This window comes from Delphinapterus leucas, chromosome 3, assembly GCF_059928025.1.
Source record: "Delphinapterus leucas isolate spDelLeu-1000000601 "Yukka" chromosome 3, BTC_Dleu_Yukka2, whole genome shotgun sequence".
In the NCBI taxonomy this organism is placed as follows: Eukaryota; Metazoa; Chordata; class Mammalia; order Artiodactyla; family Monodontidae; genus Delphinapterus; species Delphinapterus leucas.
Genome location: NC_143131.1, coordinates 101,898,618 through 101,916,588, shown reverse-complemented (window position 1 = coordinate 101,916,588; position 17,971 = coordinate 101,898,618). Strand labels below are relative to the sequence as shown.

Below are 17,971 nucleotides of genomic sequence, written 5' to 3'. Positions count from 1 at the left end.
GGGACACTCGGGTTTGCCACTCTGACAGTCTGAACTCCATAGCAGAGGTCTTCCCTCAGCAACGTGTGGTCAAGCCCTAGCAGTTGTGGGCTTCTCTTTCCTGGCGAACGAGCTCTTCATGGGTGAATATAGAACATTTTTCTGATGAGAGATAATTACACTCTCTCCTTTCCTGATTCTCCTATAATTTGGCCCGTCCATCCAAATTATACACACCTGCTTCTTCTTTTTACTCCTTCTCTTAGTGCGTTTGGGGAATTGAGTAGTTTAAGTTCTGCCGCAAGTCTATAACATGATAGCTAGAGATGTCTCTGAACTTCATACAGAGGGATAGCACTGCTGACCTGTCATCATCCATGGGATTTGCACTTGAATTTTTATCTTCAACATTTAAGTAAGAGATCTGGCAATCCATAGGCAAGCTTCCACCTGACACCCGTTTGTGATCAAGGATGGTGTGTGGACACAGCAGAGCAAATCTTACTTGACTCAGTAAAAGCCAAACGCATCACCTTGGATTCAGAATCATGAGATCTGATTACGTGAGAGAACCAGCCAACCCTCACCTTAGTGTCAGTCAGGGTTCTTGAGTGGTAAACAACAGAAATTGACTCTGACCACATTAAGCCACAAAGGAATGCAGTGGAAGAATGGGAGGAAAAGCTGAAGAACCAGGTCTTCGAAGGTACTGGCCTAAGACACCTTAAGGGGAATCTGTGTAGCAACAACTCACAGAAACTTTCTTTACTAGCGGGAAGAGTGGGCTCCAACATTTCTGACCTTTGTGTACTTCTGCTCAAGATCTGAACTCTAGGGAGATGGTTTGATTAGCCATGCTTGAGTCTAATGACCACCGTTTGAAGTGGGGGAAGGCTCACGAATGCTCAGTCAGTCCCACCATGCAACTGGGTAGGGGAAGTTTCCAAAAGGAAGATACAGTTGTTCTGACCAGAAAACAAGTGAAATGTGTGTTGGGCAGTCAAATCAGCAGAGGTCCACGACACAATCCAAATGTGGTGGTTAATCATCAAGAGACAGAGACCAACAGTGATAGGTGAATATTGAAGTGTATCTAGACAATGGCCCAATCAATGATGAGTCCAATTAAAAGGTTAATAAAACCTGGTTCTGACTGTAGTTTTAAATTAAGCCGTTAAATATTTTTCTTTGAAATGCTTCCAGCACTGCCCAAACCCTGAGTGGCATGTGAACAACTCGTCCATTAAGCATCCCTTTCCAGTCAGCATTACCTATCTCCTACCCACAGCCTCCTACACATTCTCTTCTGGCCACTCCCATTCCCTTCTCTTTACCAAAATCTGAAACCCAAGGCTGTTTCTTCCTCAACCTCTTTGTTTAGCTTGGAAGATCAATCAAACACCAAAGGATTCTTTACTGACTTTTCAACATTTAACAAATGGTTATTTAAGTTTTTTTTTTAATCCAAAGTCAAACCTCCTTATTAAACATATAAAGAGAAAAAATCAGATGAAATGCATATTTGAAACTGCCTTCTGAGTGCTAGGGCAGACTTGCTCTAGCCCTCTTTACTGAAACTTCCTGAGAGACACTGTGGAAATGAAAGATGGTTCTTCACTTCCACTTAAAGTACAATTCAGGCCTGCATTTTGAAAGAGACAGGTTTATTCATCACTTCAGCGTTAGCTGGCTTTGTTCCCTGTAAAATTTTACTTTTGGTTATTAAAATATTCACTGGAGGAAATAAATTTGTAACCCATTTCTCATATTACCTACACACAGAAAAACAAAACTTGATATCTTGGGGTTTATTTGCTGAAGGCGCTTCCCATAAAAGCGAGGCGTGTGGAAATTTGTCTGGTTAACTCCTTATGGATAACTTAGTCACAATCGTTCCTCCGCCCACTTTCCCCCTCCCCCCTCCCCCCTCCCCCCATCCCCGACTCTCGCCCCCAGCACCCTCCCCACCTCCCGACTTCCCGCCTCTGCAGGGCTGGTGACCTAATAGCATTTTTCTTCGTGCATATTTTGGCGTCGCCCCATGGCCTGGCTGGCTTTGCCTGTCTGAGTCTTTTGAAATTCCTGCATGTTCGCCCCAGATTAAGAGTGTGTCTCAGGATGTGTGTTCCGTTTTGTTCTTTCCCCTTAACGCTCCCTGTGCAACGTGTCTGGGGGGAGGAGGACAAGACGGGGAGGGGAGGGAGGGGCAGAGGCGAGGAGCTGTCCGCCTTGCACGTTTCCAATCACATTACGTGAACAAATAGCGGAGGGGCGGCCGGGCCAGAACGGCTTGTGTAACTTTGCAAATGTGCCAGAAAGTTTAAAATCTCTCCTCCTTCCTTCACTCCAGACACTGCCCGTTCGCCGGGGCCGCCACGCCGCTCCCCGTCGCCTTCCAGAAGGACTGAGAAAGAGGAGAGAGGCGAGTGCCACGTCCCAGCAGCCGCCTTTACTGGAGAGGGTCTGCAGCCCATCCTTGTCACTGCTTGGTGGGAACTGAGATAGACGCGAGCCCAGTCCGCCTCCCTAGTTGAAGATTTCTCCCTCCCTCTCGTGATTTGAGCCCCGTCTTTCTTTTTTTGTTTTTTTCTCCGAGCTACGTCCTCCCGGAGCGGGGACAATCCAGCAAAGGGAGCGATGCGCTACGCCTGGACCGCACTCCTGCTCGGGCCGCTGCAGCTCTGCGCACTCGTGCGCTGCGCCCCGCCGGCCGCCGGCCACCAGCAGCCGCCTCGCGAGCAGCCGGCGGCTCCGGGCGCCTGGCGCCAGAAGATCCAATGGGAGAACAACGGGCAGGTGTTCAGCTTGCTGAGCCTGGGCTCGCAGTACCAGCCACAACGCCGGCGAGACCCGGGCGCCACCGCCCCGGGCGCCGCCAACGCCACCGCCCCGCAGCTGCGCACGCCAATCTTGCTGCTCCGCAACAACCGCACGGTGGCGGCGCGGGCGCGGACGGCCGGCTCGTCTGGAGCCGCAGCTGGCCGCCCCAGGCCCGCCGCCCGTCACTGGTTCCAAGCTGGCTACTCAATGTCTGGGGCCCCGCGCACCGGTAACCAGACGGCGCCAGGAGAGCTCCCAGCGCTCAGTAACCTGCGGCCGCCCAACCGCGTGGACGTGGACGGCATGGTGGGCGACGACCCGTACAACCCCTACAAGTACACCGACGACAACCCCTATTACAACTACTACGACACATACGAAAGGCCCAGGCCTGGGAGCAGGTACCGGCCCGGATATGGCACCGGCTACTTCCAGTATGGTAAGCACCCCCAAGTCGCCGGAAACACCCGCGCACCCTTTCCCCAACTCTGTGGCTCCCCGACGTGGCTGCCTGGGCGCGGCAGGCCTCAGTCCATGCAGATCCCATCCCTCCCCCTGCTCCTGCAGAGGCAGCCCTGGAATCTGCTGCAAACCGCGCGCCTGGCCCCTCCTGCTTTCTTTGCACATTGCTTTGCAGCCCTCGGCGTCCCCCATTCTTCTGCTAGGCGCAGCCCTACAACCACAGTCCGGCTGGGTGAAGGGTGAGGAGTACGGGACATGGAGGGACCCGGAGCCAGGGTGAGGGCCGCTGAGTTGTCTCACTGTTTTGCCTATCGCCTGGCTGACGTTTAGGTCTTCCGGACCTGGTGCCCGACCCCTACTACATCCAGGCGTCCACGTACGTGCAAAAGACGGCCATGTACAACCTGAGATGCGCTGCGGAGGAAAACTGCTTGGCCAGGTACCAGCTGTATCTCCTCGGCCCAGCTCCTCCGTCTTGGTTCCGGGGGTGCTGCCCAAGTGCCTGGTTCTGACCACTCTTGTTCCGTGCAGACAGGAGTTGGGAAGTGGAACGTGTTCTCCCGGGCATGCTGACCTGGATGGAGAGTTACAATTTTGAAGATTTCTGTGGGTTCTGACTTTCAAACTGTGGCACAAGTCAGGGAGATGAAACAAACCCTATCCTGGAGAGTGTGTGTGGGTGTCTCCTATTCTTTTTCCAAGATCCTTAAACTGTGGAGCCAACTGTTTCCAATAAGGTTTTATTAAACTACTATAACGTGGAAAAAATACTGTAATGGAAGAGCTTGTTAATACCCCTTTAAAAGTTTGGGAGCCACTTTGCCAGTACGGCACCCCTTATTGGGTGTCATAGTTTTCTTCTTTTATTTGAAGCCACAATTAACTTAGTTATTTTGGTATTACTTCAGCCAGAATAAGAGCATGAGCAAGAGCTTTGTTTTTGCATTAGTCCTAAAATAAAATCTTAGCAATTTGGGGAATGGAATTCCCTGAGTTTGCTGCTGGGAAACCAGCAGAGGGAGCAAAAGATGATTTGATAAGATGCATAAAAAATTTTTTAATGTAAAATAAGGTCATCAATAGTATTTAAATATATATAGTCACACAAAATAAATAAGACAAAATTTATTTTGTAAATTTCTTCTACTTCCTTTATAACTGTCCAGCTAAAAGAAGAAATCCAAGCTCATCATCTTCATTCTAGAGTCTTGCACCACACACCATTGCATTCCCTATGATATTACTACAGTAATGCCGTTGTTTTAAAGATAGTTACTAAATTATTTATCTAATCTGGGAATACTCTTTTATTAGAGTTACTTCCCCACTTTACATCTTAGTTAACTGTTTAAGAAAAAAAATGTATGCAAAATGCCCTGATCTCTTGGAACTGATAGCCTAGTTGGGGGAAGAGGGTAGTGACCATTATAAAATGGAAAGGTTTTGCTTGTAATTTTGTCTTTAGTTAATATTCTGTGAAAATAATAATGTTTCTTTTTTCAAAATCACAGCTCAGCATACAGGGCAGATGTCAGAGATTATGATCACAGGGTGCTGCTAAGATTTCCCCAAAGAGTGAAAAACCAAGGGACATCAGATTTCTTACCAAGCCGACCGAGATATTCCTGGGAATGGCACAGTTGTCACCAGTAAGTGGATGGGCCTCTTGGGTACTTTTGAGTTGCTTTTTCATTTTACAGGTGATTCTTGATATGACAAATTCTTACACAAAGAGAGAAAATTGCTGTTATTTACATTTAGAATTTCTCTCTGTGTGATTTGACATAATCTAGGAAATCTATCTTTAAAATAATACATCAACTACTATATCCTGTTATCTTTTAAACTGGAAACTCTAAGCCCAGCTTATTAAAACTGTTGACAGGATACAGCAATTAGCTTCGCTAGAATTTTATCCCAGTATACTACAGGTAAGAGTTCTAAAAAAGCCTATTACAGTCAAGATCATCTACAGTTAGTTAGCATTTCATAGCATTTAATAAAGATCACACATTATGAAAAGGATTCAGATACCATTCTCAAAGAAAGATGTAGATGATTTACTCCATGAACTGAGAAGGGCCTACCTCAATCTTTTAAAAGGCCTGTATCAAACCCAAGCAAAAGGTAGTTGCTTGTTTTATCCTAAATTTAAATATTTTTACATAAGGTAATTCTATAGTTTGACTTGGTAACTTGCCTAGGTGTCTATTGCCAGGAAATCCTGTTTTGTGCCCTTAAACTTTCTATAGTTCAAGCCATTTCTTCTTGTTCTTTCCTTATGTGAGAAGATGAACAGCTCAGCACCTTCACTTTAATGAAAGGAGGAAAATAGATGTGAGCACCTAATTTGCTGATAAAAGAGTTATTTCTAAATAAAAGTTTATACTAGTTAAATAATAATGGTGGATAAAACATGCCTTTATTTCTCCTTTGCATTTTAGTAAGGATTTTAAATGTGTGAGAACACAATTTTTTAAAATTTCACAGAAACCTCCCAAGAGACAAGTGCTCTTCTATTTTGGAATGAAGCATTGGTAGTGGCAGCCAAAGGAGATATACTAGAGAACATATGGCAAGTTTCACTTAAACAAAGATAATTTACTATCTCTATTTAATATTCAAATATAAAACAGAGTGAAATAGAAAAGCAACATACTCAAAGTAGGTCTTTTTTTCCTAGTAGCAAAGTTAAAGCCTTATAATTTTGATAGATTTTTGTCCTGGAAAAAAAATCTAGCATGAATCTACCTTTAAGAAGATCAACTTGATCTCAATTTTGATGTGAAAACAAGTGCAGGAAGCAGTGCGGATGTCATCTAGAATCCTCGTTGCTTTCTCTGTATGTTACTGACCACTGTCTCTGTGTTGTGTGGGACATTAGACATTACCACAGCATGGATGAATTCAGCCACTATGACCTGCTTGATGCCAGCACCCAGAGGAGAGTGGCTGAAGGCCACAAAGCAAGTTTCTGTCTTGAGGACACATCCTGTGACTACGGCTACCATAGGCGGTTTGCATGTACTGCACACACACAGGTAGGGTGGCAACCTGGAATCAAGAACCCACAGGCTTCAGAGAGAAAACAGTCTTCTATTTTCTTTCCTGCAGGCTGTCTTTTTTAAAAAAAAACTATTTTATTTAGGGGGTCATCTAATCCATATGGTAAATTATTGGGAAAAGGAAAGGGATGGCTTGATGATCCAAATTACTTTTAAAGTATTTCATCATCACAGAAAGTCAATGTGCCTACCTGTTATGTTCTACAGTGAAAAGCAGTAGTTTATTATCTGAAAAAATCCTAATGGTTTCCAGTTTCTGCACTCATTCTGTATTCTTTAACTTGATTGGTAAGCAATTGTTTAGATATCTCTGTTTTGTCACCTGCAAAACTATTCCTCCCTCTACCTATTAAACTAAAAATAGAATGGTGATTGGGATTAGCAAAAGGCCAGAAAATAAGTTTCTTAAAAAGTACTTTTAAAAATGTCTCTTTTAATCATATGAAGAAGAGCAGAGGACACAGTTTCTTTCTCCATGCATATATATTTAAACCTACGGTATAACTGATGTCAGATGTCCTTTGGATGGATTTTTAAAAAGAGTGCTGTCCTAAGCAGTTTGTATGTCTTATAATGGGAAAATGTGTGTCATTTAAAAGCTGTGCCAGTATTTCCATAAGAAACCCTAATTTGTAAAAGGACATTATAATTTTACTCCAGCGGAAATCTTGGCAGGGAGTAGTGAATGTACATAACTCAGGGCACAAAAGGATCAGCAGCTGGCATCTTGGGAAGCAAATTCCAGGGCTGTGGCAGGAAGCTTTCTGGTGACCTAAATGTTATCGTTGCTTCTTTCTCTCAGCTTACAACATCATAGCAATTGGAGGGGTAAGAGTTCAATTCCTCTCGCCCTGGGGCAGCACTTACTCTTTAAGCAAAAGAGATGTAACCTACCCACACATTACACATATGTGTATACAGAGGTCCCCTTTTCACTCAGTGATCTCTAAGTCCCACAGCACCCACCTGTGCAGTGGACCTGGAGTTTATTTTCTTCCTTTTCACTCAGTGATCTCTAAGTCCCACAGCACCCACCTGTGCAGTGGACCTGGAGTTTATTTTCTTCCTTTAGAAAAAGAGGCACTCTGGACAGCTCACTGCTGAAATATTTGAATCTAAGACTATAGGTATTTATAGCATGTGAGTCCCCCAGTTCCGTGGGGGGTGACCCTACTTCTTTTTATGTGGTAGCTTCCTTTTTTTTTTTTTTAACATCTTTATTGGAGTATAATTGCTTTACAATGGTGTGTTCGTTTCTGTTTATAATGAAGTGAAATCAGCTAGGTAGTTTTCTTGTTAATTATCCTCCGTTTGTGTCCTATTTAACCATTATTCACTAGGTCTTACACTACAAATGACTAATGTATTTGTGTTTTTCACTAGACTGGTGTTTCTTGAACATGGGCTTCATTTAAAGGGAAAAAAAAAATTCTCACAAAGTCCCAGTATTGACTTAGATTAGTTGTATTATAAAGTTTTTAAATGTATCCAAAAGTAATACTAGATGTGACTTCTTTATATTTATACTTTGATATAAGTTCTTAGATAACAAATTTACATATTAAATATATACGAAACTAGAAAGTTACATTAACCTCATTAATTTATGTAACAAACAGTTATGTTTTGCTAAAACCGAATAGTTAATCTATACAGGCTTGGCTAAGGTTCTACATTTTTTTAAAAGTTTTCAAAGTTTGAATACAGGAAATGCCTGTTTGCTTACTGCCCTGAAAAACTTTCTTGTTTGCCAGTTCAAATAATCAAAGCTTATACTTAAATTCTGCCACTTGAGTAAGGTAGAGTGGCAATTTCAGCATTCCTTAAAGTTCTTTTGTTCACTTAAAGGTAAGATAAGCATTGTAGCATTATTTAAACCAGTCTTAAATGGGTATCTAATCCAGTGAATCCCTTACAGTGCCATGAAGGTGGTGGTAGTAGTAGTAGCAGTAGTAGTAGCGACAATAATAGCTAACACTTATTGAATATATATTATGTGCCAGAATCAGAATTATGTGCTGGAAATCAGAAACAGAAAATTCTTCATAATATATTTACTACTCAACATAAGGTTAACGAATGATCACAAGTTGGTATGGACCAAAGTGGGAAAATGGTTCTCACTGCTGTGGCACAGGTACTTTTTGAGTTTGGCCTATCTGTACTACTGTGTGCTGGATGAGAGCACAGTTCTCCCCCATTCTTCCCAAATCAAACCACAGGCAAACCAGCACTAGTAGAACACGCTTTAGATGATTCTGCCATCTCTCTGGTGACCAAGGTGATCTTAAGCACCAAACAATTTTGGTTGCTGAAATTAAATCGTGGTATTGAGTTTAAATGATTCTAGCCTATACTTTTTAATTCATTTTGATTAGTGTTAGACTGCAAATACAACAGTTAAAACGTCTGATGAAGAACCAGTGGAATCAAGAATATACCTATGGACTCCAATTTGAGCAAATTTCACCAGGCTATACCTTTCTGGAGAGCAAGGACCATATCTTAGTGGTGTTTTTCTCTTCTCAGCCTGTAGAAGGCACTCATTTACTGATTGAAGTGACTATCTTTGCAAGTAGAGTTGATGTGGCAATCATCCCTTTAATACAACAAAATATTCAGTGATGATGTGAAAAAGAACATAGTGTGGTGGTTACAATCAGGGACCCTGGACCCCAAATGCCTAAACTCAAAACCAGCTCAGCCATTAACTAGCTGTATATTCTTGTGTGAGCTGTTTGACCTTATAGTGCCTCAGTTTCTTTATTTGTAAAATGGGTTAATACTACCTCCTGCCTCGTGTAGTTGTGAGAATTAAATTTATATATTTAACATGTTTAATTGATCCTGGCATATAATACATAGTTCATAAGTGTTAACTATTCAAAAATGCAATATGACTCTGTCCTTGGGGAGCTTACAATCTCTAGTTAGATATATTCTTATATAGTATGATTTTAATATAGAGGAGAGAAGGATAAATACCATAAAATCTATACACAGAGTATCTTGGATATTCAGAGTATAGGAAGGTAATTTCCAAGAAGGGAAATTGGAGAGAGTTCCACTGATAACAAGACATTTGAGTCAAGTTGATTATTACATGGCCTTTATTCCTGAACTGGTAATATTCAAGAATTTTGGTAGAGGCCTATTTTGTCACTTAAGATTGTATTTATCACTAGTGATTTATGACAATTTTAAGAAGCGAGATGTACTACTACTTATATTAGTCCTGTATTTTTTTTAGCTGGAGGTGCTATAAGGCTGAGTAATATATACTTCTCAAAGGAGATGCAATATAAGTATAGTTTTATGTCAAACTCTTGTAAGTACTAACTTAAAATTTAATTTGCAAATAATAAGCATATTCTTTAGCACATTCTAGCCATATACCATCTTTTTAATTTTTGAATTTTATTTGTTTCAGGGGCTGAGTCCTGGCTGCTATGATACCTATAATGCAGACATAGACTGCCAATGGATTGATATTACAGATGTAAAACCTGGAAACTATATTCTAAAGGTAGAGAACTTTGAATATGTACCCATAATTTATTTCAGTTGCAACTCATGGGCCTCTTCTCTGGATTCCAATGTTAAATAATCACGGTCCTTCAAGCAATTATACATCTTCCAGAAGTACCTCTAAACCAACCTAGATATATTTTAAAAATGCTTATTTGAAAGAACTTTAGGGAAAAATATACAGCCTCCTTCGATAACTTCTCCAGAGTTGAACCACGTGCCTAACTTACACCCCCTCCCTGCTTGATTTAGTTGGAGCACATTGCCTCTGTTCTAGCCCTGTGAAAATAGGAAGAAATTAACCAGTAAACACTGCTAATAAAATCTGAAACACAGATGATGTTTATGTTGCCTAGGTCAGTGTGAACCCCAGCTACCTGGTGCCTGAGTCAGACTATACCAACAATGTCGTCCGCTGTGAAATTCGCTACACAGGACATCATGCATATGCCTCGGGCTGCACAATTTCACCGTGAGTCCTATTTGCCTAGCTAAGTAATTCTCCTGACAATGAGTTTTAGTTCATTGATAGGCATTATACACGTTTGTTTTCACTACTACTGCAGCTTCCTTGTAAAATAGACCAAAGGTAGAAAACGGCAGCTTCTGTACTATAACATAATTAGAGCTGATCTTTTTTTGATAATGCTAGAGAATGGAGAAGGGGATGTACTCAGGTTTTTATCACCCTGAAACTTAGCTTTTAAGACAAGACACAGAGCACATTGTTTACCCTCAAAGTCTATGGCAGCTGAGTCTGTAAAATATGCAATATGCAGTGTGGATAACCTTGTGGGAGCCCAGAGAGTTGGGTTCCCTGCCTCTTCCCCATAGTCCATGAAGGAGCCCTGAAGAAATTCCTAGAGTTCTTCAAAGTATACTTTGAAAGCGACTGTCTTAAAGCATGCAGCTGAAGAGGTCAGACCACCTGTTCTGTAGAAATCAAGATTTCACATATTTGAGTTCTACAAACACAAGTAATAGGGAAATACCCTGCAAAAGGAGGCTTGTATGGAGGTGCCTTCATAATTTTCCTAGTCCTGAAACCCTTCCTTGAATGAAATCTTAGAAGGAATCCCAGCATGTAAATATTGCAGGTGTGGTGCTTTGAGGAGAGTAATTAAAGGGTAGTTTTGCGTTCTTGTCTCTCTGTCCCACCTTGACCCCTTAAGCACTGCCTGCTCTAGTGATGCTGGGTTATAGATTCTAACTACATATGCCACCTGTGAGTGATACCTTCCCAACACAAGAACACCATTAGAGTGATACTGAACACATGTCAGCTTTGCTGTGATGTGAGAGGCACCAGTGAGTGCCTATGGATCATGCAGAAAGGTGTCTAACAGAGCTACACTAGAAACTTAAAATTTATAGAAATTTCTCCCTGCTACACAAACCAAGTGGTTGCTGCAGATGAACCTGTAGTTTGTGGGCTTTCCAAAGTACAGATAAACCTATCTGGTTGTGCATATTTTGCCCACTACTGGGGATCGTAGCCAGGAGGAAGGTGGAGCTTAAAGTGCATTGGGCTACATTCATCTTGGAGGGGAGCCTTTTCCTTATTTCCATAGAGGAGCAAAGCCTGTGCTTTTTAAGTGTCATCATAGCATTAGAGACAGATGTAGTCTATGACAGCAAAGGTGTCGCACTGAAAGAAGATTATCAAGTATATTCTTCTGAACATGCCCAAAATACAGAAAACCTGGCTGTTTATGGCCCATATTGTGCGGAGCTGATCACCGTATAACTGAAAATCCCCAGAAGAGGAGGAACTTAAAGTAAAATAATTTAAAATAAGTGGATTAATTTCCCTTAATTTTTATAATTCCTTAATTTATTCACTCATTATGTATTCATTGGCACTTTCATTTTTGATACAATATGAAAATTCCATGGTGGGGGGTAAAATAAAATGCAGTCAAAACAGGATGACCTCTGCTACAATAAGCTAAGTGACTCTCAGGTACAACTGCTGCCCTCCCATGAGGAAAAGGTCTGGTGAGGTGATTCTGTTGTTGTATAGAAGGTGTCTTGCTTGTCATCAGTAGAATCCACTGAATTGGGTATTGCTGGATATTTAGAACAAATAAAAATTATTTTGTTCCAGCATAGTTTCTTTCTCTTTTTTTAGCCACTTGTCACTGACTATAAATTGCAAGAGTGGTTGATGTAAAATTTTAATGAGCAATATTGATCAGATGAAAATATGAAAAAATGAAAGGACCCACAGGTAGTCATTTGTAATAAAATAACGAGCTCATACTTCTCTACAAGTGGAAAATAATGGGAGAAGTACAGAAACCTTGACTTGCGAAAGAAACCCTCACCTTTAGAATGATGCTCACCTCTTATATTTTGACTTTCACTTTCGCCTCCCTTGGTAGGGATCAGAGTTCAGAGGAAGGCGAAATTTTCTCTGGCTGAGATTCAGGAGTGGCTTTAGGACAGCATTTGAATTGGGCCTTGAGGGCTGAGGAGGACTGCACTGGAGAGAGTTAAGGAAGGGCATGCTGGGAGGAGTCAACATCACCTGCAACTGCATGGCAAGAAGAAATTGCAGGGCATGTTTGGAAAAGCAAGTCTTCTAGTCTGGCTAAGGCATAAGTTTCATGGGCAAAAAGAATGGAAAATTTGGGACCAGATCAAAGCGAGCACTGAAGAGCAAGCTAAAATGTTTGAACTTCATCCTGGTGGCCACGGGGAGTCTTTGAAGTTTCTTGAGCAAGGTGTGTATCTTGCCTAAAGCCATGTGGTCAGTCCATGGCTCTGTAAGCAAGTGTGTGTGATTCCCTTGGTAACGTTATTGTACTTTTTTTTAACTCTTAAAGACACATCATCTCTTAGTTCACCGATTGTTTTTCATGCTAATCAAATATTTGAGAGCATTCTATTGGTGTGTAAAAACCACCCAGTAAGAAAGTGTGTGCCTTTGATGTGTCCTATCTCCCTCATCTTCCTCACTGTAAACCCAACGTATGAACCAGGTAACTCTGTGGCCCAGTTCAATTCTAAGATACCATGATTAAGTTCTTTTTTCATAGAAATGACTATTTGGAAACTGATGGTTTATGATTTGGACTAAGTGATTCTTATTTCATTTATGTGGGGATCTATGATCACAATATAAATACAATATTAGGTTTATTGGCTTTGACCCAGTCTCCTCCTGCTAATGTAACATTCTACATCCAGAACCATGCTGGGAAAGGACTAATGCAGGACAGTGCAGAGGTCATGAACCTGCTTCTTAGTGGACATGCCACACTTGCTGCAAGGAGTGAACTCACCGGGCCAGGGCTGCTGTTCCTATACATCCTGCTTTAGCCTTGATTGTTTCAGAGGATTTCTTTTAACTCTAAACATCAAGTTTGTAGGTATCAGGCATACACTTTCTGCTACTGACATAGTCACTTTCTTCAAATCAGTATTAAAATAATGTATTAATGGATAATTTCAGAAGGTGACTATTGCTTTGGTTGAGGGAAATTGCTATCTATCTATCCATCTATCTGTATACACAGACACATATTTTAAAAAGGTGACTTTAAACTTGTCTACTATACTCATTCAGAGTATTATCAGGTTAATAACTTGTCTTATTTTGTTTTCTTAATCTAGGTATTAGAAAGCAAGCCAAAACTTCCAATGGATAAATCAGTACCTGGTGTTCTGAAGTGGGAAAAAATAGATTAACTTCAGTAGGATTCATGTATTTTGAAAGAGAGAACAGAAAACAACAAAGGAATTTTTGTTTGGACTGTTTTGTAACAAAGCACATAACTGGATTTTGAACATTTAAATCGGCATTATTTTGGAAATTTTTAATATTATCATTCACATTACTTTGTGAATTAACGCAGTGTTTCAAGTCTGTAATTGCACACTTGGCTCTTTCAAAGAAATCCAAATTTCTTATGCTCCTTCTGAAATTATAGTGCAAAACGAAAAAAAATATTTCAGTGAATGAGTCAAAATTATTTTAAACTGAGAATTTTCTAAAGTTCTGAAACTTTAGTGAACCATAATAATAACTGGCTTATATATGTCCTAGAATAGATTACTTTAGAAATGAGGCTCCTACTGTTTAAATAGATATGGACACATTTGGTACTGAGGAAGGAACAAACACGTTACCATTGGTGTCAAGAAATATTACTATATAGCAGAGAAATGGCAATATATGTATTCAGATAGTTACACCCTATATAAAATTTATGTTTACATTTTAAAATTAGTAGATAAACTCCTTTCTTTCTGTCAAGTGTAAAATTTCATTCTGACTTAAGTCAGCTTTTGTTTTGGAATGAATTAAGTAATTGAGCTGCCCAACTCGTGTCTGACCTTTGTTGATGCTCCCCTCTATTCTTTAGTTTTCCTACGGGCAGAGACCTTTTAATTGGCATTCTTAAAATTACTGTTCTGGGGACTGCTATACATAGGACAACTGTGTCAATGGGAAGTCATTCTGATGATAGATGTAATACATCCAGAGATAGTATGCATTTAAGTATATTAAACTATTAGCCAAAAGAATTTCCTTGCTTACATGAAAATCATTCAAACAAGTCCCCCAAACCACAACTGTCTCTAAAATACTTAGAAATATTAATGAAAAACACCTTAGGATTTTCAACTTTTCTACATTTTTTAAATGATCAGCTTTAAAAAGAATAAGACTGAAAAATTTTAAATTATCCAGAATAAATGACAATGTATATGGATACAAGAACATTATCCTAGGTCATCCAGGAATCAGTCATACATGTTTTTTTGTGTGTGTCTGAAATATAATACAAATTAGCAAAGCACATAGCATTATATACTTGAGATGTTGGTCAATAAGGAAAGAAAAAACAACTTTCTGCAAAACCAAGGACTGTGTTGCCTGAGACAGCTGTGATTTTATTTTAAACTGTGAAACCATGTGCCACAACAGAATTTGGAGAATTTCTATTTTTCTGAGATTCAAAAGGTACAGAAAGAAATCAAATTACACTTTTAAGTTAGTGGTGCTTAAGCAGAAATTTTCCTCCCTTAACCAGTATTAAAATCTCAAGCAAGGTATTTCCAGTGCCAGGACACATTAGGTAGAATTTAAAAGTGAGTTGGCATCCCTGTATAATATGTCATAGAGCTGTAATGTCAACACCAGCTATAAGTAACCGTTCTGCACTCAACGAGTGCCTAGCAAGGCAAGAGGGGCTAGAGATGGACAGTAATCAAGGGCAGATAGAGTGGGCCACATGATCCTCATCTGCCAGGGCACACACTTACCAAGAGACAATACAGACAGCTTGATAGAGACCCAGAACTTCCACTGAGCTAGTATCTGAGCTATGGAATAGCTTCTTTGATGTACCTCTTTGCCTTAAATTGCTTTTAGTTTTAAGATTGTAGAACGATCCTTTTAAGTTGTAATCTTTTCTAATAGAGATATTTTAATATACTTGCTTTTTTAAAAACAAAAACTACTGTCAGTATTAATACTGAGCCAGACTGGCATCTACAGATTTAAGACCTATCATTTCATTAAGATTCTTACCCCTATACTAAAAACTAGCTAATATCATGGCCTTTGGATACATATGAGAAGATGTATTTACTATCATTCCATGGGCCTTCCATCTATCTGTACATCCATCATCATTTAAAGGCCTAATATACACTAGGCACTCACATGCTAGGCATTGGGATATGAAAATGATTGTCCCTAACCTCAATAAGTATTCGAAATGTCATTATAACCCATGAGGTTCAGCTTACTTCATTTTTAACATCATAAGTACATGTCTAAAAGAATTTCTGTTTTAAGCACTATTGTTTTTCATGACCATAGTTTATTAAAGAAAATGTTAAAAATGAATAGATATATGCATGTACGTGTTACTAATAGTTAAAACTATGTTTCCAACCCCTGAAGTGTCTGCCTTTTAAATGTAACACATACTATTTCGTTGATTTTAGAAAAAAACAGTTTCGATTAAGAGGCTAAAGATTCTCACTTATTCCTTATATAAATATTCCTCCCCACCCCTAAACACTCCCACATAACTCACAAGTATTGATTTAACACTCAATATTTTTGAACCTCAAGTAATCTCTTCTCTGAATAACCACCAAGACTCACAGATAATGAATAATCTAGTCTTACCAAACTCCAAATAAAAAATCTTTTAAATAGGAAGTAGAAATGATACAAAGAATGTTGAGTACTGAAAAGAGACTGGTTTTTAAACTAATAAGAACTGTGAAAAAGTTGGCTAAATGGGAAGATAACTTAGTGAGTCTTCCACATGCCATATTAGTGGCCTCATAATTATTCAGACCACAGTCTGTATTAAAGATGTCTTGACCTTTGAGGCTAGGATTCAGTCTCGCAACAGTACCATAACATACAAACACATAACTTGCCTATTTCCAGGAAATCTTTATATTTTTACATAATGACTTTATTCACAATTGCTATCATCTAATTATTCACTAGGCATTATTTTTAATAATGAACAATTTTTTTCTCCTTGACCTCATAGGAGATAATCACACTCATAAACGTTCCCAATACTTAGATTGTAGAGGAAATGCAGTTCACTAAAATTATCATGGTACTAAGAATTTATCTTTACCAAATTTGTTAAAATATTGAATTTATGGTCAGAAGATATTTTGTTTTAAAAATAGCTTGTTTTGATAGTTAACAGTATAACTGATAAGTAAAAATTACCCTTTTCTATATTTTTTATGTTTAGAATTCATATTCATAATCAATATATTCAATCAATAGCCATATTTCATTCCCAGCTACCAAAAGTCCTGGGCCACTTTTGAACACTTAAAGCATTTCATTTAACCTTCTAGCCAAAATGGTGCTGAATTATTTCAACTTGAATGTAAAATGTGTTGTCTTAGCTCACAGGATATAAACATTTAATATATAACTGCTTGCTATGAACTGAGTAACATGTGATTTGGTATTGTAATGTTTTTAATGAAGTTTTAGTTTCTCCCAAATTTTTCAGGAATTCTAGTTGTAAAACATTTTTAACTTTTTTGAAGAGCTCTTATTTTAAATGCCCAGACACTGGCTTTATATTCTTCTTTACACTCTCACATTCTTTTATTATATGCCTACACTATGATTGCAAGATTATGTAAAAATGCCTTGAATAAATGATTTCAAGTGTCTAGAGTGGTCATTTATTGTTACATATAAATAAATGATATGAATTTCACTTTAGATTAAGATCTTAAAGCCATGTGTATGGTTGGTGGTTTTGCTTAATTGCCTTTTGTATTAACAAATTATTTAACAAGCTCACATGACTTGAAACTTGTCTGTGATGGATAAAAATCTAGCTGACGTTTTAAAAAGAAACTATCATACATGAACAGATTCTAATGTTTGTCATCATTACCAACCACTTCCAAGGATGCAGAGCAAGCATTGTAAGAATAACCACTCTCTGTTTTGATTAGCATTTCTTAGAAATATACAAGAGCATATATACACCCACGGGACACATCCAGCTCTAGATACAAATTATTCATATGAAGGAAAATATTGCTATCTTAGTAATCCTTATTTAAACGTGTACCAGATTAGCCTGGAAGCTGGTAACCTGAGAGGACAAACAGGCCCCAAACTGTGGGCAAGTGTTTTGGGAGGACAATTTGAAAAATTAACCCACGAACAATTCACCTTTAAGGAGCTCTTGCAGGCAAAGTAGACGTAGGCTTGTGTCTGGCAATTTTCAGATTTGACATTAGCAGGACATTAGTGGCACTGGAAACCACCAATTTCCTGCTTTCCTCGCCTGCTCAAGGCAAAATATGTTATTAGTGTAAAAGATGTTTACCTTTCTCTCATCAGTGTTGACTGTTTCAGGCACTGTTCATTATTATTAGCTCACTAACCAAAGATAGGGAAAGGCAGGTTTTCCCTTCTATCAGAAACTTTGACTGCCTTAAGTTACTCATTTATTAATATTTCTAATCCTTGCCACATATTAGTAGGGAATTAACACATAGGTTGAATAAATCACTTAAAGCATGTATTAAGGAATTCTAGTTTCACAAATACTCTACTCAAAAAGAACCCCACAGTAAAGTAACTATGGGAA

At 39.3% G+C, this 17,971-nt stretch overlaps 1 protein-coding gene across 1 annotated transcript; it reads left to right on the top strand.

Moving 5' to 3' along the window:
* Positions 1–2,125: 2,125 nt before the first annotated feature.
* LOX (lysyl oxidase) lies at positions 2,126–17,071 on the top strand. Its single transcript, XM_022588666.2, has 7 exons — positions 2,126–3,238; positions 3,592–3,700; positions 4,773–4,910; positions 6,146–6,302; positions 9,757–9,852; positions 10,211–10,326; positions 13,473–17,071. The coding sequence occupies exons 1-7, from the start codon at positions 2,617–2,619 to the stop codon at positions 13,477–13,479; spliced, it is 1,245 nt and encodes a 414-aa protein (XP_022444374.1). The 5' UTR covers positions 2,126–2,616; the 3' UTR covers positions 13,480–17,071.
* The last annotated feature ends 900 nt before the right edge of the window (positions 17,072–17,971 follow it).